Here is a 24,630-nt window from a genome sequence, read left to right as displayed (position 1 = left end):
ATACAGCTGCAAAAAAGTTAAAGCCAGGGGTCCTGTTTTCAATGCAACCAAACTCTTATTGCATTTGGAATTTCTTAACCAGTGAACTCATATTACTTGTACTAAGACCTGCACAATTTTCCTTTTTCCACTGTTGCCATTCACAAACAACTATGTTTCATGGGACTCACACATCAGAATTAATGAGCCTACATCTGTGTTGTACAAAGAAAATACATCCTGTTTATCGCTGTTTATACCTTTCATTTTTCTTAACCTCTTTAATTTTAAGCATAAATTTGAGAGAGAGAGAGAGAGAATACTAAAAGGAAAGAACAAGTGGAGTTCAGCTTTGTTGTTCTCACAATATTAAATATCTGGACTGTGGAGTTATAGGAAGGTGCTCATCTTAGAAACAATTCTCAGCAAAAATAATAGATGCCATTCTCATCCCTGTGCATATGTAATTTTTTAAACACCTGAAATTATAATAGTTCCTTTATAATAGTCTCTATTATAGCTCTTCGAAGAGGTGGATAAGTTAAATTATGTATCACATGAACACAAAAACTTGTTTTGAAGACTAGATTACTGGATTTCTTGAAATTAATGTCTTTTTATGGAGAAGAGTTTTGCAAATTGTGGTTCCTGCACAATCTGTAGTGGAATCACAAAGGATGCTTATGAAAATATGCACTGTGAGGTCCAGTTGAATAAGAAACTCTATGAATGGGGCCTGAGGCTATACAGGCACCCTAGAGAACAAACACAATTCTCATCTTGCAAGCATGAACATTACAATCTAGGGAATTTTTCAAGGTCACTCAATCAGTTAAAAGCAAAGTCAAGCCTAGAAATTTGTTTATTGATACTGAAAAGGTCAAACTCATTTTATAGTAATCAGGCTATTAGTTTTTATCCTAAAAATATGAAACTGAAAATGTAAAGAAACATGAGGTGTCTCACACACTAATTATTTACTTTTATTATTAACTAACAAGACTAGTCAGTAATTAACTCAATACCTTGCTCTTCCTTCAAAATCTGGAAATATCTTTCATCATATTCATTATGAATCCTTTGAATTTTATCAAAATGTTTCAGTAAGGAAAATGTTGTTTTCATGCATTGTTGACTGTCTTTGAATTCCATGATTAATTAATTTACAAGTGTGTGTTTCCTCTAAAGTTATTTGAACTTAAGAGTTTAAGTTAAGACAGTATACGTTCAATAATAAGTCTTCAAGATCATGAAACAGTAATTTATGATGCACACTGTTAAAATATATGCATTAGTTAAAATTGTTTTAAGTGCAGTGTCATTCAAAATTGATTTGAATTTTTTCCCACACATCTTAATGCCATTAATATTTCTTATCTTTTTTTTTATATACATGGTTTAGCTTTTTAAAAAGAAAAGAGACTGGATGCTGTTTAACATTTCTGCACTGGAGGCTGGGCAGTGATTCACCTGGTAAAACACACACAGTATAGCGCACAAGGATCCATGTTCAAGTCCTCACTCCCCATCTTCAGGATGGAAGCTTCATGAGCAAGGAAGCAGTGCTACAGGAATCTTTCCCTTTCTTCCTTCTTTCTTTCCTTCCTTTCTTCCTTCCTTCCTTCCTTTCTTTCTTTCTTTCTTTCTTTCTTTCTTTCTTTCTTTCTTTCTGTCTCTCTGTCTCTTCCCTTTCAATTTCTCCCTGTCTCTATCAAAAAATAACAACAAAAACAAATACAGATTCAGTGAGTTATAAATTCCTTATGTAGGCACCAACCCCTAGCAAAACAAACAAACAAAAGCCCAAAGAACATTTTCTGCATGACTGTTATCAACTGGTAACATTCTGATCTCTATTGATGATAAAAGATACCACTACAGAGGCTCTATTGGTAAATTCCTCTAGCATTCAAAGATTCATAATCAAGAGTGCCCTAATGATCTTCTGATCTAGCCACAAATTTTACTAATACAAAAAATGAAAACAAGAAGCAGAAGAAGAAAAAAAAGTGCTCTTTTGGAGAGAATGGTACTATGAAGGAAATTGTTCTTCCTGTACCCAAATTTCTTTTCCTAGAACTCCTGTCATTAGATATGTTCATGAACACCTGAGGAAAAATTACCTTTCACAGTGCTCCACGTGCAGAGATACAGTCCTGTCACTAAGCTCTTATCACAGAACTTAAGAGAACATTTTCTGTGGTAACTTTGGGAAAAATTCCTTGAAGTTAGAGGCATGGTCTTTATATCCCCTCACCTCTCGCCATGCTTTCTGTTTGGAACATGGCTGTTCTGGCTAGAGATCTATTTTGGTCATGAGGATGAGGTTAAGTTGAGCCATAACCATGGAACTGCCATTCCAGCTTTAAACAGATACTGTGCTTTCATATGGGAGAGAAAGAAATGCTTATTCTGTGTGCCGAAATAGCTCAGTTGGGACAGCGTTAGACTGAAGAAATGCTTATTCTGTTTAAGTGTCTTGTAGTTTCTATTTAATACTTGGTGTAGCTTCTAATTGTAGACGTACAGCATTTTTCTCTATTTAGAATTACATTGGGGGAAGATGGCAGACTGAGAAGCTGCTAGCAGCGTGTGCTCTGATCACATCTGGAAACGGTAGGATTTTCTGCCTTTAGCAGGCCAGTCAATAATTATAGTCACCAAAGAGGTGACTATAATTTAATTTGGGTTAAGAATTAGAGTAAAGGTGGCACGGACTAGCGGGCGGGCTGCTCCAGACTTCCCAGTTGGTGGCGGGCAAGGCGGGTGCGCCGGGCATTGTCCTCCGCCCTAGAAGGTGGCTCCTCCGCCGGTTGCAGAGCGCTGCTGGGTGGCTGGCAGAGGACCCGGAGGGAGCACTGTAGCTCGGGGGCTTTCTCTTGGGAGTCTCCAGGGACCACTGCGACCCTGAGGGCGGATCCAAAGACTTCTTGAGTATAGCTCTCATTGGATCAAAGGACTTGGAGCTAGTTTTCATTTTCAAGAAATCCTTTAAAAAAGTCTGGAGGGCGGGTTTCCCGGAAGATGGCGGACTGAGAAGCTGCTAGCCGCTGAGCTCCGAACACATCCCCTGGAAACAATAGGATTTTCTGTCTTTAGCAGGCCAGCCAATAAGGTGTCATAGCGGTGACAAGGAGATGACTATAACTTAATTTGGGTTAAGAATTAGAGTAGGGGGAAAAATTCTTTTTTCTTCCTTTTAATTTTCAAGCATACCTCCCCCCCACCCCCGCCATAGGCAGTCCCTGGGGACCAGCTCCTAGCAGGATACCCCACACCACCAAACAGGGTGCTTTTTTGAATTCACTGATACACATTTGGGAAATTCCTTGCACTGCTCTTTAATTACAACTCTTTTTCTTATCTACTCCATTTTCTCTCTCTTCTCTCTCTCTCTCTTTTTTATCTTGTCATACACTTCTTCCCTCTTCTTTGCCTTTCTGAATTTGTGAGTTACTTTGGGGAAGAAATCTGACTCAGAGCAGACTCTCTATGTGTGTATCTCTGCTCTAGTTCCCTTTCCCCTCTTGTTAGCCCTAGAATATACGGTGGATAGTAGATTTGCATAACTGTCTATTCTTGCGGTCCTCTCTTTCTTTTCTCTTTCTTCACTGGGATTTGGTTACTATTTTTTCACGGACTGGAGAAATTGTTTGGCTAACTGGTAAAGATTAAACTACTTCAATACTTACTTCAGTTGCTACTGTAATTCTGGAGGTTGGTGAGTGCAATTGTCATAAAGGTATTTAGTACAGTATTACTTACACTCAAGACACAACAACGAGGAACAACAGAGCATTAAAAAAAAGAAGAAAGAAACATAAATAAAAAAAATGGGTAGATCAAAAACAAATAAAACTGCTACTCCAATGAATGAAGACAAGAGCCCAGAAGAAACTACAAATCAGCCAGAAGTAACCATAGATAAGAAAAGTATGCAAGCAATAATAAACTTATTAATCACAGAAATGAAAACAACATTGGAGGAAAGGAATGGCAGTATTAGGGAAACAACAGTAGAGACCCCCAAGGAAAATACTGATTATCTTGAGGCAATTAGAGAACTGAAAGCTGAAATAGCTGTAATGAAGAAAGAAGCTGAGGCAAGGGAAAGCAGACTAACAGAAGCAGAAAACAGAATTAGTCAGACAGAGGATGAGTTAGAGAAAACTAAGAAAGAGGTGAAAGAGCTTAAAAAGAGATTGAGAGACACTGAAAACAACAACAGAGACATATGGGATGATCTCAAAAGAAGTAACATTCGTATAATTTTCCTGCCAGAGGAAGAAAGAGAGGAAGGGGAAGCATATGTTCTAGAGGAAATAATACAAGAAAACTTCTCAGACCTGAATAACAGAAAGGATATCAAGGTTCAAGAGGCCCAGAGAGTACCAAACAGAATCAACCCAGACCTGAAGACACCAAGACACATCATAGTCACAATGAGAAGAAGTAAGGATAAAGAAAGGATCCTAAAGGCTGCAAGAGGGAAACAAAAAGTCACATACAAGGGAAAACCCATAAGATTATCTGCAGACTTCTCCACTCAAACTCTAAAAGCCAGAAGGGAGTGGCAAGATATCTACCCTGAATGAAAAAGGGTTTCAACTAAGGATAATATATCCTGCTAGACTTTCCTTCAAACTAGATGGAGGGATCAAAACCTTCTTAGATAAACAACAGTTAAAGGAGGCAACCATCACCAAGCTGGCCCTGAAAGAGGTACTAAAAGACCTCTTATAAACAAGAACATCACTATAATACTTGCAATATATCAGAGCAAACAATTTTTTTTAGAACAATGGCACTACAATACATTAAATCCATAATATCAATAAATGTCAATGGCTTAAACTCACCCATCAAAAGGCACAGGGTGGGGGGATGGATCAGAAAACATAATCCAACCATATGCTGCTTGCAAGAATCCCATCTGTCACAACAAGATAAACACAGACTTAAAGTGAAAGGATGGAAAACTATCATACAGGCTAATGGACCATAAAAAAGGACAGGAACAGCCATTCTCATCTCAGATATGATAGATTTTAAATTAAATAAAATAATGAAAGATAGGCAAGGACATTACATAATGATTAGAGGATCAATCAGCCAAGAAGACTTAATTATTAACATCTATGCACCCAACGAGGGACCATCTAAATACATTAAGCATCTACTGAAAGAATTTCAAAAATACATCAATAGTAATACAATAATAGTGGGAGACTTAAATACCCCACTCTCACACTTAGACAGATCAACAAAGCAGAGAACCAATAAAGATACAAGAGAACTGAATGAAGAGATTGACAGACTAGACCTCTTGGACATTTTCAGACTCCTTCACCCCCAAAAAACTGGAATACCCCTTCTTTTCAAATCCACATAACACATACTCAAGGATACACCACATGTTAGGCCACAAAGACAGCATCAATAAATTCAAGATCATTGAAATAATCCCAAGTATCTTCTCAGACCACAGTGGAGTAAAACTAACATTTAACAACAAACGGAAAATTATTAAAAGACACAGAATTTGGAAACTAAACAACATGCTCCTTAAGAACCACTGGGTCAGATAATCACTCAAGCAGGAAATTCAAATGTTCCTGGAAACTAATGAAAATGAAGACACAACCTATCAAAATATTTGGGACACAGCTAAAGCAGTACTGAGAGGGAAACTTATAGCCATACAATCACATATTAAACACCAAGAAGAAGGTCAAAGGAACGACCTTAATGCACACCTCAAGGACTTAGAGGAAGAGGAACAAAGGAACCCTAAAGCAACCAGAAGGACAGAAATCACTAAAGTTAGAGCAGAAATAAACAACATCGAAAATAAAAGAACCATACAAAAGATCAATGAAGCCAAATGTTGGTTCTTTGAAAGATTAAACAAAATTGACAACCCCCTAGCCAGACTCACCAAACAAAAAAGAGAGAAGACTCAAATTAATAGAACTGTAAACGATGCAGGAGATATCACAACTGACACCACAGAAATCCAGAGAATTCTGGGAAACTTCTATAAAGAACTATATGCCACCAAGCTAGAGAATCTGGAAGAAATGGAACAATTTCTAGAAACCTATGCACTTCCAAAACTGAACCAAGAAGAACTACAAAACCTAAATGCACCAATCACAGACAAAGAAATTGAAACCGTTATTAAGAATCTCCCCAACAACAAAAGTCCTGGACCAGATGGCTTCACAAATGAATTCTACAAAACTTTCAGGAAACAGTTAATACCCATACTTCTTAAGCTATTCCATAAGATTGAAGAAACAGGAATACTCCCTTCCACCTTTTATGAAGCCAGCATCACCCTGATACCAAAAGCTGATAGGGACAGAACAAAAAAGGAAAACTACAGACCAATATTTCTGATGAACATAGATGTCAAAATATTAAACAAGATCTTGGCCAACCGGATACAGCAACACATCAAAAAGATTGTTCATCATGACCAAGTGGGATTCATCCCAGGAATGCAAGGCTGGTTCAACATCCGTAAGTCAATCAATGTCATTCACCACATCAATAAAAGCAAAGCCAAAAACCACATGATTATCTCAATAGATGCAGGGAAAGCCTTTGACAAAATCCAACACCCATTCATGCTCAAAACTCTACAAAAAATGGGAATAGATGGGAAATTCCTCAAGATAGTGGAGTCTATATATAGCAAACCTACAGCCAACATCATACTCAATGGACAGAAGCTGAAAGCATTCCCCCTCAGATCGGGGACTAGACAGGGCTGTCCACTGTCACCGTTACTCTTCAACATAGTATTGGAAGTTCTTGCCATAGCAATCAGGGAAGAGAAAGAAATCAAAGGAATACAGATTGGAAGGGAAGAAGTCAAGCTCTCACTATTTGCAGATGATATGATAGTATACATAGAAAGACCTAAAGAATCCAGCAGAAAATTACTGGAAGTTATTAGGCAATATAGCAAGGTATCAGGCTACAAAATTAATGTACAAAAATCAGTGGCATTTCTTTATGCAAACACTAAGTCTGAAGAAGAAGACATCCAGAAATCACTCCCCTTTACTGTTTCAGCAAAATCAATCAAATACCTAGGAATAAAGTTGACCAAAGAAGTGAAAGACTTGTATGCTGAAAACTATGAGTCGCTACTCAAGGAAATAGAAACTGATACCAAGAAATGGAAAGATATCCCATGCTCATGGATTGGAAGAATAAATATCATCAAAATGAATATTCTCTCCAGAGCCATATACAAATTTAATGCAATACCCATCAAAGTTCCACCAAGCTTCTTTAAGAGAATAGAACAAACACTACAATCATTTATCTGGAACCTGAAAACACCTAGAATTGCCAAAACCATCTTAAGGAAAAGAAACAGAAATGGAGGCATAATACTCCCAGACGTAAACTATATTATAAAGCCATCATCATCAAAACAGCCTGGTACTGGAACAAAAATAGGCACACAGACCAGTGGAAAAGAATTGAAAGCCCAGAAGTAAATCCCAACACCTATGGGCATCTAATCTTTGATAAGGGGGCCCAAAGGATTAAATGGAAAAAAGAGGCTCTCTTCAATAAATGGTGCTGGGAAAACTGGGTTGAAACATGCAGAAGAATGAAATTGAACCACTTTATCTCACCAGAAACAAAAATCAACTCCAAATGGATCAAAGACCTAGATGTCTGACCAGAAACAATCAAATACTTAGAGGAAAACATTGGTAAAACACTTTCCCACCTACACCTCAAGGACATCTTTGATGAATCAAACCCAATTGTAAGGAAGACTAAAGCAGAAACAAACCAATGGGACTACATCAAATTGAAAAGCTTCTGCACATCCAAAGAAACTATTAAACAAACAGAGAGACCCCTCACAGAATGGGAGAAGATCTTCACATGCCAGACATCAGACAAGAACTAATCACCAAAATATATAAAGAGCTCAGCAAACTTAGCACCAAAAAAGCAAATGACCCCATCCAAATATGGGCAGAGGATATGAACAAAATATTCACCTCAGAGGAGATCCAAAAGGCTAACAAACATATGAAAAACTGCTCTAGGTCACTGATTGTCAGAGAAATGCAAATTAAGACAACACTAAGATACCACCTCACTCCTGTAAGAATGGCATACATCAAAAAGGACATCAGCAACAAATGCTGGAGAGGATGTGGGGACAGAGGAACCCTTTTACATTGCTGGTGGGAATGTAAATTGGTCCAGCCTCCTTGGAGAGCAGTCTGGAAAACTCTCAGAAGGCTAGACATGGACCTTCCATATGATCCAGTAATTCCTCTCCTGGGGTTATACCCCAAGGACTCCATAACACCCAACCAAAAAGAGGTGTGTACTCCTATGTTCATAGCAGCACAATTCATAATAGCTAAAACCTGGAAGCAACTCAGGTGCCCAACACCAGATGAGTGGCTGAGAAAGCTGTGGTATATATACACAATGGAATACTATGCAGCTATGAAGAACAATGAACCCACCTTCTCTGACCCATCTTGGACAGAGCTAGAAGGAATTATATTAAGTGAACTAAGTCAGAAAGATAAAGATGAGTATGGGATGATCCCACTCATGAACAGAAGTTGATTAAGAAGATCTGAAAGGAAAACTAAAAGCAGGACCTGATCAAATTGTAAGTAGGGCACCAAAGTAAAAACCAAGTGGTGAGGGGTAGACATGCAGCTTCCTGGGCCAGTGGGGGGTAGGAGTGGGCGGGAGGGATGGGTCACAGTCCTTTGGTGGAGGGAATGGTGTTTATGTACACTCCTAACAAAATGTAGACATATAAATCAGTAGTTAATTAATATGAGAGGGGGAAAATCAATTGTATGTCTCAAAGTTTCTCAAAAGACAAACTGAACCCTTTTAATATATAGGCTGTGTATTTGATATGCGGACTCTCTCAAAAGCCTAGACCAAGTAGATTAGAAGCATCCAATAGCACAGCTATATACAAGATACTGGATACTGTACAGCAAACCATAACAAAAGGACTTTTCAAAGTTAACCCAATTAACAAATAATGTGATGATATCATTAACTATCGATTGTCTTTTTGAACCCTAAGACAGCAGGAACCTCACATCTCCACTAAAGAGCCCCTACTTCCCCCAGTCCTGGAACCCTTGGATAGGGCCCACTTTCCCGTATGCATCTCCCAATCCAAACCAAATAGTATTGCATCCGCCGATCACAACCTAACCAACGCAACGATTGCCACCTCAACATGCTTCACCTCAGACTGCATCCAGAGACTTCATGTGTGGAATGACAACCCTTCAACTTCATTACTCGGGTGAGACCTTTCCTTTTATAGTACACTCTAATTTCATCTCAGGTAGTTCACTTTCTAACAAAGTCCCATAACCTAGATATACACCAGTTTCTGTGAGAGAGAGCTTATGTGCACACGTATCCATAAACTACTGCAAAATATATACCTGAAAGCAGTAGTACACTAGAGTTTGCAGTGAGTACCTCCCTAACACTTCCTCTCCACTATTCCAAGCTTGGGATCCATGATTGCTCAACAAATTGTTTGGCTTCGTATGTTAACTCTCTTTTCAATCACCAGGTTCCAGATGCCACCAGGATGCTGGCCAGGCTTCCCTGGATTGAAGACCCCACCAATGTGTCCTGGATCTCAGCTTCCCCAGAGACACACCTTACTAGGGAAAGAGAGAGGCAGACTGGGAGTATGGACCGACCAGTCAACGCCTATGTTCAGCGGGGAAGCAATTACAGAAGCCAGACCTACCTTCTGCAACCCTCAACGACCCTGGGTCCATGCTGTCAGAGGGCTAGAGAATGGGAAAGCTATCATGGGAGGGGGTGGGTTATGGAGATTGGGTGGTGGGAATTGTGTGGAGTTGTACCCCTCCTACCTTATGTTTTTGTTCATTAATCCTTTCTTAAATAAAAAATTAAAAGAAAAAAAAAAGAATTACATTACCTGAGCACATAGCTATTCGTTATTTTTTTAATCAGTAAAGAGCTGTACTAGGTAGAAATGAAATAAATTTAATTTCAATTTCTAAAAACTCTTGACAATGTTTTTGGAGCCAAACTCTTTTTTTAAAAAGATTTATTATTATCTTTATTACTGGATAGAGACAGTCAGAATTCAAGATGGAAGGAGGAGATAGAGAGGGTGAGAGACAGAGAGACACCAGCACTGCTTCACCAATTAGGTGGTGGGGACTGGGGGCTCAAACCTGGGTCCTTGTGCATTGTAACATGTGTGCTCAACCAGGTACGCCACCCAGCTGGCCCTCAAACTCATTTTGTAATTGGTCCACACTTGTCCCATTTTTGGTAGATCATATAACTCCTACTTTTTATTATTAGGCACATCTTTAATGCTGGATTTTAGACAGATAACATTTTAGACAGATAACACATTTCCCCAATGTTTGAAAAATATCTATTGAACCCAACCAAGCACACATGATTTTTAAGTTTCAACTTTCCCCCCAGACATATGACAAGTCTATTAAAATATATGGTATAACTGCAATCTTAGAAAATATGTAGGCTTCATATTTTCCTGTTCGTAAATTTAAAGTACTATCAAATTGGTCTTTACAATATTTAAAGAAAAACACATTTTCTATGCTAGCAACATATATATATATATATATTTAAGGTAAGAATGGTCTCAGTTTTAGTCATAGATGCAAAAGGAAAAGAGAATTGAGGGTACATATGTGAGGTAAGAGCCTCCTTCCTGAAATGACTATTTCTCTATTCAAAGTAAGACATGAAAGGACAGCCCTGGGATAAAGCAAATAAAGACTGCCCACTGTTCAGCTTCTTATCTATTCAAAAACTATGTTTCTAGGCACAGAGAAGTGTTTCCCATGAGGTCTATGTAAAGACACACTCCCCCTCCCCAAATTTATCTTTATTGATTTCTGATAGTATAACTGTTTTTGGTTTTTTTTTTAAAGAATGGTACATGCTCTAAGTTTCAATATAAGTCTCCATTTTTAAAGTTAAAAGTGCGAGAGTAGCAGACATTGAATAAGAAAATTTATGAATAATAGTAGAAGTACAATGCCACTTGAAGAGATATATAAGTGAAAAAGCAGACTTACTTTTGGGTCGACATTGAGAATTTTTCTATCTCTTTTGTATTTGAAAAGTAAGCCTTCTGGATTGTCAGCAATCACTTGGTAATTCGGAGTTGAATTCCAAACAGCAATATGACTTTCCCAGTTGTAAAAGCTACAGAAATAAATATGTGTTAGTACTTAATGTGTACAATACATTAAACTAACATATATTTCAGAAAATAATTGGGACCATTCTCTATCAAAATAAGTGGATAGTATTCGAGTCTTCACAATGACAGAATATACATAGGATTAAAAATATCTCAAAAGAGATTATACCTAGTTATTATCAAATCATTTAGCTACATATTTGTGACTATTTTGCATAATTTCCTATTTTGAACACTCTAGGACCAAGAGTCCTATTGAAGTATTGTATTCCCAGGAAGTCAAGAAGGAAAATTGATGCAATTTAAGGTTATTTCTTCCAGTTCAGGCTCTTTTGTGTATTGAGTATTCGGAATACCTAGAGACTGTTTATTGGAAGAAAAGTCAGTCTAAGTCACCTCTTCTCACTCAAAACAAATTAATACATTTCTATCAGACTCCAGGGACTAGGGAAGCTATTTGTACTTGAGAGGTTACCACAGGCCATGAGTGATGTGACACTCGTCACAAAACTCATTTGAAATTGTTTTCATTTCACAGGCATGTCAAGGAAACTAGGGAAGGTCAACTAGCATAATTGAAGCCCAGCAAATAGTATGTCATAGAACTAATATTTCAACCTAGGTTTGTTTATCTGTGCATTTCAAAGCAAACATGCTATTTTTACTAGGGAAGGTCAACTATCACAGTTGAGGCTCAGCAGGTAGTATGACACAGTCCTAATATTGAATTGAGTCCAGCTTTGTACATCTTTTTAAAAATATTTTATTTATTTTTGCATAGAAACAGAGAGATATTGAGAGAGGAAGGGGACATTGAGAAGGAGAGAGGCAGAGAGACACCTGCAGCCCTGCTTCACCACTAGTGAAGCTTTCTCTCAGCAGGTAGGGGCCCGGGGCTTGAACCTGGGTCCTTGTGTATCATGATGTAAGTGCTTAATCATGTGTATCACTGCCTGGCCCTGGTCTGTATATCTTTATATCAAAGCACATGAGCTATTTCTATTGTTCAGCTTTCCCTACATTTTATTCTTTCTTTTTTCCACTCCTTTTCTTTTCTTTCTTTCTTTTTTGTTGATCTTCAGTGGGAGCTTTATATTTCTCCTACTTTATCTATTTATTTAATTATTTTGTTTATTTTTTAATTTCCACCAACATTTTCCTGGGACTCATTGCCAGCACTATGAATCCACTGTTCTTGTTGGCCCTTTAGAAACTTTTTTTTCTTTCTGTTTTATTTGATAGGGCAGAAAGAAATTGAGATGGGAAGGGAATACAGAGAGGGAGCCAGAAAGATAGACACCTTCAGACCTCCATGCAATGAATCATCCCCCCCTGCAAGTGGAGATAGGGGGCTGGAACCTGAGTCCTTGCACATGATAATGTGAGCACTCAACCGAATATGCCACACGCACCCCACTCTGCTTTAATATCTACTTGCCAAAAACAAAATACAATAACTAACCATGTGATCTGGAGATCAATAACACACATTTTATTTCTATGAGCACATATCTTTCTTTTTTTCCCCAAGATTTATTTAGTGGGCCAGCAAAATAGCTTATTTGAATAGTGCACCTGTTTTGCCATGTTCATGGCTCAGGTTGCAGTCTGGCACCCACTACACTAAGCAAAGCTTCTGTGCTCTGCTTGTCCTTGCTCTCTTTCATCTTCTCCCTCTCCCTCTCCCTCTCCCTCTCCCTCTCCCTCTCCCTCTCCCTCTCCCTCTCCCTCTTCCTCTCTGTCAGAAAAAAAGCTGGCCTCAAACAGTGAAGTTCTAGTGAAAACCACAAACAAATAAACAAGTGACTTATTGAGTATAAGAGAGTGAAAGGAGAGACAGTGGCTCACTGTTAAAATGAGGATAGTAGGAGAAAGGCCACCTTTCCTGGTGATGAGTCTGATTAAGTAGCAAAGGTATTAGGAGTCAATTTGACTGTTCATCTAACTAGGCTCTCTAATTCTTTTTAATCCATAATAAACAAGACAACTTGGCCTCCGTTTTCTGAACTGTTCTGTTAGGGTACAGCCAAATTGGATGAAGAGGTATGGATGTGGTTCACAACCTAACTTATGTACCTCTCTCAATAAGCATTTATGAAATATACAGTTATGGGTAATCCCAAAAAATGTTTTGCGTCATGGCTTTGCTTAAGGGTGGCAAGGTTTGTGGGCCAGAAGGTGGCATAGCAGATAAAGTCTTGGACCCTCAAGCATGAGGTCATCAGTTTGATTGTAGGCAATACATGTACTAAAGTGGTGCTCTGATTCTCTCACTAATAAAAAAATCTTTTTTTTTGCAGTGTATCATGGTACAGATCTCACATCTGTAATATGCACTTATATAAATTGATGACATAATTTAGATTGTTTGCCAGTATTTGTGTTCTCCTAGGCAGGATGGAAAATGTCAGATTGCATCGCGGGAGAGAGAAGAGACCATGAACTCGTGGTGGAGCAGAACGCAAATCTTTATTCATGCTGATGCCACAGAGTTGGGAATGAGCATAGCAGTTTAGGCCATGTGGAGCTAGCAAAATGTCTGCCTCCCACTATGCTCACCAGCTTTTCTCCAGGTCTTCTCTGGGTCAGGACGCAGAAGAGAAAAAAGAGCGAAACCAGAACAGCTGCGGGATTTATTGGGTAAAGAAGGAAGCGGCAAGTCAGGAACAGGACTGGCTAGGAAAGGGGGTGGAGAGAGGCAAAAGGCATGCTGGGAAGGTGGAAGTGTTCTTAGCAACTGTTGAGACGGTTTTAACTGAATTAGCAGTACCCTGAGGGGATAACGTGGTGGGAATATTTCATGCAAAACAATGATTATGCAAGCAGAGCAGGGGGACTGGCTTTAAGGCCCAATAGAAAAGAGCTTACATATTACATGCCAACTCTAATTGCCAGCAATTATTAGTATTTAATAACATTGATCCAATAATTTAATAAAAATAATTTAATGATTACCATGTGCTAGGTACTGTTGAATCTAGTGAAGCTACTGTGTTAGTCTTATTGCCAACCCTATGAAGTAAGCATAAAATCTATTGGAAAAAAATATAGAGATGGCATGGTCCTGAAGAGAAAGGAACTGTAGTAGTTATATGAAATGTAGACAATATGCAGCAGAGTGATGCTATTCCTTTTTCTTTCTTCTTTTCTTTTTTTTAAAATTTATTTTCCCTTTTGTTGCCCTTAAAAATTTTTTTTTGTTGTTACAGTTATTATTGTTATTTATGTCATTGTTGTTAGATAGGACAGAGAAATGGAGAGAGGAGGGGTAGACAGAGAGGGGGGGAGAGAAAGATAGACACCTGCAGACCTGCTTCACCGCCTGTGAAGTGACTCCCCTGCAGGTGGGGAGCCAGGGGCTCCAACCGGGATCCTTAGCCGGTCCTTGTGCTTTGCGCCACATGCGCTTAACCTGCTGCACTACTGCCCAACTCCCGCTATTCCTTTTTCTATGTGGCCTAATTTGATACTAGCAGGTGCATATTAACATTCCTACTCTAGACAGGGAAGCTGGAGTTGACAGATCACTTTTTTCTTAAGTTTACAAATAGGAATTAGAAAACAGTCTTAGAACCAGATCATAGAATCCAAAACAGATGTTCTTTTTTGAAATAATATTTTATTGCAGCAAGAGCACTTAACTGGAGGTTTACCCTCTTAACAACTTTTTAAGTGTACAGCACATTGTATTTGGCTATAGGTACAATGTTTTATGGAGTTCTATACAGCAAATCCCAAGAGACTATTTGTCTTGCTTAAGTGAAACATTATGCCTAGTTAGTAGGCATAATACCTGGTTAGTAACTCACTGATTCCCTTTTGCTCTCCCTAGTTCCAGGCAGTTATTCTTCCTCTTTTTGCTCTATAAATTTTATTACTTTTGATACCCTGAATAAGTGAAATTATTTAGCATTGTACTTATTTGACTGGCTAATTTCAGTCAGCATAAAGCCTTCAAGGGTCTCTCATGTGGTGACACAGGGTTTATTTTATTTTATTATTATTATTTTTTTGGCTGAGTTTAGAGGGCTTCCACACCTTGCTTATTGGAAATAGTTTCTTTTGGATAGTGTGCAGTTGAGTGACTGGTTGCCTTTTAAACACTTATTCAGTATTCTGTCTTGATGGAGGCAGTCAATCCATTTATACTTGAAGTAATTATACCTAGGGAATATTTACTCTTGCCATTTCATCATTTTTTTATGGACTTGGTTTCTTTGTTTTTTCCCTTGCTTTCTATGTTAATTTGTGTTTTTTTTTAGTTGACAGACTTTGAAATTATATATATATATATATATTTTAGCCAGAGCACTGCTCAGCTCTGGTTTTTAGTGGTGTGACAAATGAACCTGGGACTTTGGAGAAGAAAGTCTCTGTGGGAGTCGGGCGGCAGCGTAGCGGGTTAAGTGTACGTGGCACAAAGCACAAGGATTGGCATAAGGATCCCCGTTCGAGCCCCCAGCTCCCCACCTGCAGGGGAGTCGCTTCACAGACAGTGAAGCAGGTCTGCAGGTATCTATCTTTCTCTCCCCCTCTCTGTCTTCTCCTCCTCTCTCCATTTCTCTCTGTCCTATCCAACAACAATGACACCAATAACTATAACAATAAAACAACAAGGACAACAAAAGGGAATAACAAAAATTTTAAAGAAAAAAAAAGAAAGTCTCTGCATAATTATGCTATCTACCCCAAACCCAGACTTTGAATAATTTTTTGTGTGTGCTTTTGTTAAACATATTTTGTTGTTATTTCAGAGTTCACATAAAATGTCTTTTTATTTGTAGCAGTTAATTTAAGCTTATACTAACTTAAGTTTGATTACCTTACCCTTTACCTCATCTCTCTCTATATAATTTATATTGTTATTATCATGACTTATATATTCACATTGGGTAGGTGCTTTTGTTTTCTTTTTAATGTGCTTAAACTCAGGGTATCACATGTGGCATCTACTACTGAGCCCCTGCCCTGGACCACTATTCTTTTTGTTTTCCTATAAGACTTTAAAAAAATTTCTTTATTAGGGGATTAATGGTTTACAGTCGACAGTGAAATATAATAGTCTATACATACATAATATTTCCACACAACAATACAACCCCCAGTAGGCCCTCCTCTGCCATCATGTTCCAGGATCTGAACCTTCCCCCCTACCCCCCAGTCTTTTACTTTGGTGCAATACACCAACTCCAGTCCAAGTTCTGCTTAGTGTTTTCCCTTCTGATCTTGTTTTTAAACTTCTGCTTAACCCCCTATCCCAGAGTCCTTTACTTTGGTGCAATACATCAGACCTATTCAAAGTTCTACTTTGAATTATTGATTTGAATTTGATTATTGTTCAACTGTTTTTATTTGAATTATTTGAATTTGATTATTGTTCAACTGTTTTTATTTGAATTATTTGAATTTGATTATTGTTCAACTGTTTTTATTTTTTATATACATTTCATTGAATGTCCCTTTCAAATTTAGATGGAAAAGAGTTCTTCCAATATTTTCCTCTAAGTATTTGATAGTTTCTGTTCTAACATCCAAGGCAGGGTGAAATCCCCTACTATTACTGTGTTGCTGTTAATATATTGCTGTAGCCCTTTCAGTAGATGTTTGATGTATTTAGATGGTCTCTCATTGTGTGCATAGATGTTAATAATCGTTAAGCCCCTTGATTGACTGATCCTCTGAACATTAAGTAATGTCCATCCATATCTTTTTAAATTTTACTTGTTTTAAGATTTATCGTGTCAGATTGAGAATAGCTGCTCTTTATTGTGGTTTATTGTCTTAAATGGTAGTTTTTCATCCTTTCACATTGAGTCTGTGTTTGTCTTGTTGAGTTAGGTGGGTTTCCTGCATTCAGTATATGGTTGGGTTGTGTTTTATGATACATCTTCCTTCTCTGTTCCTTTCAATATGTGAATTTGGGCCATTGTCATTTATTGATATTATAGAATGAAGATATTTTTAATGCCATTATTCTAAAATTTTAGAGTGTGATGATATATGTCATGTTTATGATGTGATTGTTTATAAGAGATCTTTCAGAACTTCTTGCAGGGCAGGCTTAGTGATAATTGATTTCTTCAATTGTTGCTTGTCTGAGAAGGTTTTTATGCCTCCATCTAATTAGAATGACAGTCCAGGAGGATACAGTAGTCTTGCTTCAGAGACTTTCTAATTGAGCATTTGATGTATATCTTGCCACTCCCTTATGGCCTTTAGTGTTTGTGTGGAGAAATCTATTACTAATCTTATGGATTTTCCTCTGTAGGTGACTCTTTGTTTTTCTCTTGCAGCCTTCAGGATCTTTCTCCTATCTTTATTCCTGTTCTTTCTAAATATGATGTGTCTTGGTGTCTTTAAGTCTGGGTCACTTCTATTTGGGACCCTCTGAGCCTTTATGTTTTTTATGTTGTCTAGAGTAGGGAAGTTCTCAGATATTATGTCCTGTAGAATTCTTTCTTCCTCTCTCTTTCTCTTTCTTTCTCTGGTAGACCTATAATGCATATATTACTTTTTTTGAAGTCACTCCATATGTCTCTGCTGTTTTTTTTCAGTATCTCTTAATCTCTTTTTGAAATCTCTTACCTCTTTCTTAGTTTTCTCTAACTCATCCTCAATCTTGCTAATTCTGTTTTCTGCCTCATTTATTATTATCTCTCCCTCCTCTGTTGTTTTCTGTAGCTCAGCTATTTTGTTACCCTGTTCTGATACTGTATTAGCTTGTTCAGCTAGCTGTACTCTTAGCTCAGCTATTTCAGCTTTCAGCTCTCTAATCACCTCAAGATATTTAGTGCTTTATTTCATTCAGAGTCTCATTTGCTGTTTCCTCATTTCTGATGACATTATTTTCAAACTCTTTCGTCACTCCTATGAATACTAGCTCAGTCAGTGGGTCTTCTCCTCAAAACCCTTTGTGTGTGTGTGTGGGGGGGTATCTGGACTTTTGTCCTGGTTTATTTCTCCAATATTTCTTTTTGCTTTAATCATTGTGTATGGTGTGTTATGAGGTCCCTCTCTCAGTACCACTCAATCCACTAATCACATTGTGTCTGACTGGGGAGAGTAGAGAGATGCAGCTGCTGCTACTCTATGCTGGTTATTGATGCCAGAAGGTGGTGCTATTATGATCTCTAGGTTTCTCTTGTTTGTATCATCCAAGACAGGTGGGATGGAGTGGGGTGTGTGTGTGGGGAGGTGCTTTGTACTGCCTTGTAGTCACAAATGCTCTGTTTAATGTGTGTTCTTGCTTTAAATTCAGAAGGCTAAATATCCCTTGAGTCAAAGATCGAGAGGTTTTTAAGCCCCTTTCTCTTCTTATTGTTGTCTTTATTTGCATTCTTCTGAAAATCAGTGACTTTGAGCACTTTTTTATTTATCTGTTGGTTCTTTGAATCTCCTCTTTGGTGAATATTCTGTCCATATTCTCTCTTCCACTATTGGATGGGCTTGTTTCTTTGTTTCTTTTTTATTGTTGAGTTTTGTGGCATCTTTGTATATTTTGGTTATTAGCCTTTTCTCTGATGTATGGCATAGTAAATCCTAAAGAGTCCATCAGGAAGGTCCTTGATATTATTAAGCAATATAGCAACATGGCAGGCTACAAAATTAAGATAAAATAATCAGTGGTATTCCTCTAGCAAACACTAAGTCAAAAGAAGAAGAAATTCATAAGTCAGCCTCCCTTACTATACAGCAAAAACAAATATCTAGGAATAAACCTAACCAAAGAAATGAAAGATTTGACTTATATACTGAAAATTATGAGACTCTATTCAAGGAAATAGAAAAGGATATGAAGAAATTTAAAGATATTACATATTCATGAACTGGAAGAATAACACTGTCAAAATGACTATTCTATTCAGAGCCATATACAGATTTAATGCAACCCCATAAAGGTCCCACCAATTTTTTTAAAAGAGTAGAAGAAAAGCTATGAAAATTTTTCTGAATTCAGAAAATATCTAGAATTATCAAAGCTCCCAGACATCAAAGTGTAGTATAGGGGCCTTATAATCAAAACTGCCTGATATTTGGAACAAAAATAGACACAGTCTCCAGTAGTATAGAATTGAGAGCCCAGAAATAAACCACCACACCTATGAACATCTACTTTTAGACAAAGGGTTCTAAAATATTAAGTGGAGTGTCTCTTCAAGAAACAGTTTGAGAGAATTGGGTTGAAATGTGCAGAAGAATGAAACTGAACCACTACATTTCACCACACACAAAAGTAATTCCAAGTGGATCAGTGATTCAGATGCTGGACTAGAAACCATCAAATATTTAGAGGCATCTTCAGTGATTCTAGTCCAATCATAAGGAAAACACAAACAAAAATAAACTAATGGAATTATAACAAATTGAAAAGCTTCTGCATAACCAAAGTAGCTACCACCCAGAGAAAATCCTTACAAAATGGGAGAAGATCTTTAGGTGTTTCTTTTTAATAGTATGGTGCCATGGCAGCATAGGAGTTCCAGTAAGAGTACATACTCTTTGTTGGCTTTGCTAAGTCTTGTTTTGCACTTGCCGGGGGGAGGGGTGAGTTAGTCTTTCAATATGTTTGTAAATTTCTCACAAAGGGAATACACACACACACACACACACACACACACACATACATATATACACATTATACAAACATATTTGCATATACACACACACACATATATATATATGGAATTGTTGATTTGTTGTCATTGTTTTCTACTTTATGTGGTATGAAGTTTAATGTTTTACCTTACAGTTACTAACATGTAAGTGTAACCTCTCATCTTTCCATGAAAAGTGTCTGCAAAACACTTTTTTTTTTTGAGGGGGAAGGGTTGAGGGTTCTCTATTCCACTCCATTGCAAATGTCACATTTCCTTTTAAAAATCTGTGACATCCCACCTTCTGTACTCCATAAAGACCTTTGGCCCATACTCCTAGACAAACGTACCCTGGAACCCTATTTCTCCAGAGCCCTGGGAAAGATAGAAACAGGCTGGGAGTATGGATTCACTTGCCAATGCCCATGTTCAGCAGAGAAGCAAGTTACAGAACCCAGACCACCCACCTTCCGAACCCCATAATGATCCTGGGCCAATGCTACCAGAGAAATAAAGAATAGGAAAGCTTCCAGTGGAGGAAATGGGATATGAAACTCTGGTGGTAGGAAATGTGTGGAATTTTACTCCTCTTATCCTATAGTTTTGTCAGTATTTTCTGTTTCATTTTATAAATTAAATAATAATAAAAGTAATAATAATAATAAAAGAATAGGGAAGCTTCTAATGGAGGGGATGGGATACAGAACTCTGGTGATGGTGATTGTATAGAATTGTACCCCTCCCATCCCACAATACTGTTGATCATTATTAAATCACTAAAAAAAAAAAAAAGAAATCCGTAATACCTTGACTACTTTTAAATTGACAAAGTAATTGTCAATTGCAGAATGCACTGCTGTATATTTCAACAATCATTTCACATGTAGAGCCATATATATCAAGATCCATGCTCTAAGTGTTGCCATAAATTAAAACTAACTACATCTGAATTCTTACTACCTATTAGTATTCTTTGTTGGCTCACCTACACTATTATTTTCATTGAGGCATAGGGTTAATTGGCTTATTATCTTTCATTCAACTAATAACTAATTTATTTACTTTACTTATCCATGAATCATAGGAGATATGACAAAAATCACAATTTTCTTTCTTAATTGATTTTCTTTATATAAAATCGCCAGCTCTAAATAAATTCAGATGTTTGTTATCTTTGTTCCTGCATACAGACTTCTGACATTCCCTGCTGAAAATGACATACTGTACCATTGAGATCATTCTAAATTCCATATTTCTCACCCAAGTTGAATTCCAGACACTGCACAGTAATGTGTTACACATCTTTAGCTATCTTTTATATAATTCATTACATTGTTGTGAGTCTTGTGAGTCTCCTAATCCTTCACCTTATTCATTTTCAGATGACCTCACTTGTTAGTTTATTAAGAGATCAAGTCTCATTAAATGGGAACATGATCAATATACTTTCCAATCACCATCAAGTTTATCAATATTGACAATGGTTGTAACTCCCTATATTTACCTCAGAGAGACAGATACCCATCTTTCTTTCCAAAACAAAACAATTTCTACGGTTTCACTTATTGTTTCTGGATAATTCAAAAATGATCTAAAATTTCTTTAATTATATTACTTCACCATAAATTTCTCCCCAGAACTAGCAGACACATGCAAATAAGAAAGCTGGGGCCCAGGCGGTGATGCACTTAGTTAAGCACACATATTACCAAGTGCATGGTTCAAGTCCCACCCGCCACCTGCAGCGTGTCCACTTCAGAAGTGGTGAAGCATGTCTGCAGGTGTCTTTCTCTCTTTCTCTCTCTCTCTCTTTCTTTCTTTCTCTCTCTCTTTCTTTCTTTCTTTTTCTTTCTCTTTTCCTCTCTCATCTCCCCATCCTCTCTTAATTTCTCTCTGTTCTATCTAATATTATATATATATATATATATATATGGAAAAGATGGCTTCCAGGAATGGTGGATTGCTAGTGCCAGCACCAAGCCACAGCAATAAGCCTGGTGTCAATAAAAAAAGGAAAAAAGAAAAGCAACGAAGGAGAAAAGATCTAAAGCAAAAAGAAAACAATACAAACAGAAAGGGGAAATAAGAATGTGAGGGGCGGAAGAAAAATAAAAATAAAAAAAACTTTGCATAGCACAGATTCTCTCCAGACTGTCACATTGTTCTCTTTATAAACTATAATTAAACCCATCTTCTCTATACCAAATTGACTTCACTCCTGCTCCAGTTTCTATCTCTCAGCTAATATTAATTCACATTACCTATATGAATTAAACCAAAGATCCTTCAAGTTCAAAATACCAAAAACGAAAATTTTACTTCCTAACTTCCAAACCTGTTTATCCTTACTTTTTTTTTATTAAAATATTTTATTTTATTTATTTATTCCCTTTTGTTGCCCTTGTTGTTTTATTGTTGTAGTTATTATTGTTGTCGTCGTTGTTGGATAGGACAGAGAGAAATGGAGACAGGAGGGGAAGACAGAGAGGAGGAGAGCAAGATAGACACCTGCAGACCTGCTTCACCGCCTGTGAAGCGACTCCCCTGCAGGTGGGGAGCCGGGGTTCGAACCGGGATCCTTATGCCGGTCCTTGTGCTTTGCGCCACCTGCGCTTAACCTGCTGTGCTATAGCCCGACTCCCCTATCCTTACTTTTCACCGTATACCAGTAAGTAGTGCTCAATAAATGTTTAATGACTATGTTAACAGTATAGTCCCTTTTTTATTATTAATCTTTAATTTCTACTTATTTATTCTTAGTTAAAAGAAAATTAAAGAAGCACAAGAAAAATTATCTTAGAAGGATAATTAAGAGTATTGATTAGATCATTGATCTGGGACCTGGAAAACTGAAATATTTGTCTTATTTGAAAGTTGAACACTGTATTATAAAAGCTTTCTATAATGCACATATCTTATGAGTATAAATGTCTACTTTGAGTCAATGAGTTCTCCTTAGGTACTGTTTTGATTTATGTATTAGGTGTCCCATTTTGAAAATACTGTTAGAAAGAACATAAAAGTGAATCATGGGAAATAAATTATGGCTTTTGGAATGAAGGAATGATTTTTCATTTGCTATCAAAGATTAAAAAAACATAGGAATTGGGCACTTTAGCATATAGGTAAAAGAGGGTACATATACATGACTTACACAGCTAAATTGGAATAGTAAAATGAAATATGTATGAAATCTGTCCATTGGGAGACCAGCGGTGCAGCGGGTTAAAAACACGTGGTGCAAAGTGCAAGGACTAGAGTAAGGATCCTAGTTCAAGTCCCCCGGCTCCCCACCTGCAGAGGGGTCACTTCACAAGCGGTGAAGCAGGTCTACGGGTGTCTATCTTTCTCTCTCCCTCTGTCTTCCCCTCCTCTCTCCATTTCTCTCTGTTCTATCTAACCAAAATGATATCAACAACAATAACAACAACAAAACAATAAGGGCAACAAAAGGGAATAAATAATTTTTTTTTAATCTGTCCATTAATAGGACATCATGTATGTTTGTACAAAGCATTACTTGTTATCATCTATTTTACAAGTCCTGATACCAGAGGAAATACTTTAAGGTTATCACAGGGCAACAGAATGTTGGACCACCAGAGGGAGTAAATTCCAAAGCCATGGTCTCCAGAATGCCCCTGTTCCGCCCCCCCCCCCCAACCCAGTTTCTTTAATGAATGGAAAGATCTTGCTCATAATTTTCATAGACATATAAGAATGAACAGTGCAATCAATCAAAGATTAAAATCTTTGCATGTAAACTACATTTAAAGTCAAGCTAAGTTCTTAAGGGATAGTAAAGAACTGAAAGCAACACACTAGTTAGTTTGTAACTAGTATCTTCCATTATGTCAATCAAAGAGAAAAAAATGAAATCATTACTATGGGAACATGAAATTTGACATTACAGAGAATACACCACTTATTTTAAAGTATCGTGAGCTATGATCAGAATGACTTTCTACTAGGACTGTCCAAACTAGGATCTTTCTGAGAAAGAAAGAGGCTTCTACAAGTGACTGTATTCAAACTAAAGAAAACGAAGACTACGCCAAGAAAACTGAGATGTGTGGTCTCCACACCTCCAAGCCATTTAAATAATGCTATTTTAGAGTTGATTTACCCAGTGTTTGTGTGAAATCTTTCCAAAAATTTGTGATAGATCTGCCAAGCATATGATAAAGTTCTTTAAACAATTTTAAAATACTTTTCTTATGGTTGATTCTTTTATTTTATCCTTTAGAAAATTATATGGAACTTCAATTGTGGTAGAGAGACATGAAATTTAATCTAGAATAACAAATATCCTTGTACTTTTTATATTTTTCAAATAATAGCAAAGCACTGAAACACTCTATAGCAAACCAATTTTCCAAAATATTGTATTTCATGTAAAATTGGTAAGACTAAGAAATCTAGAATTTAGTGTTTAATCAAGTGTTAGTACCTTGTTTCCTATTCATGACTATTTAGTATATTTCCAGTTTCCATAAGATATTTGATACATGCATTTGTCATTTTGAAAAAAAAAATAACTCTTCCACAAACTACTGTAATTATTAGAAATATTCTTTAAAAATATTGTGTACAGGGAGTCGGGCTGTAGCGCAGTGGGTTAAGCGCAGGTGGCGCAAAGCACAAGGACCGGCCTAAGGATCCCGGTTCGAACCCCGGCTCCCCACCTGCAGGGGAGTCGCTTCACAGGCGGTGAAGCAGGCCTGCAGGTGTCTATCTTTCTCTCCTCCTCTCTGTCTTCCCCTCCTCTCTCCATTTCTCTCTGTCCTATCCAACAAC

At 37.4% G+C, this 24,630-nt stretch overlaps 1 protein-coding gene across 1 annotated transcript in view; it reads right to left on the bottom strand.

The window, feature by feature from the left end:
- Window positions 1-24,630, bottom strand: part of CFAP299 (cilia and flagella associated protein 299) — a 566,954-nt gene that overhangs the window by 14,595 nt on the left and 527,729 nt on the right. The window contains exon 5 of the mRNA XM_007518501.3: window positions 11,112-11,241. Coding sequence (XP_007518563.1) covers window positions 11,112-11,241 — 130 coding nt within the window. The remainder of the gene's footprint in view (window positions 1-11,111; window positions 11,242-24,630) is intronic.

Source organism: Erinaceus europaeus, chromosome 3 (assembly GCF_950295315.1).
Source record: "Erinaceus europaeus chromosome 3, mEriEur2.1, whole genome shotgun sequence".
In the NCBI taxonomy this organism is placed as follows: domain Eukaryota; kingdom Metazoa; phylum Chordata; class Mammalia; order Eulipotyphla; family Erinaceidae; genus Erinaceus; species Erinaceus europaeus.
The sequence above is the reverse complement of the archived record's forward strand: the minus strand, read 5'-3'. Positions and strand labels throughout refer to the sequence as shown.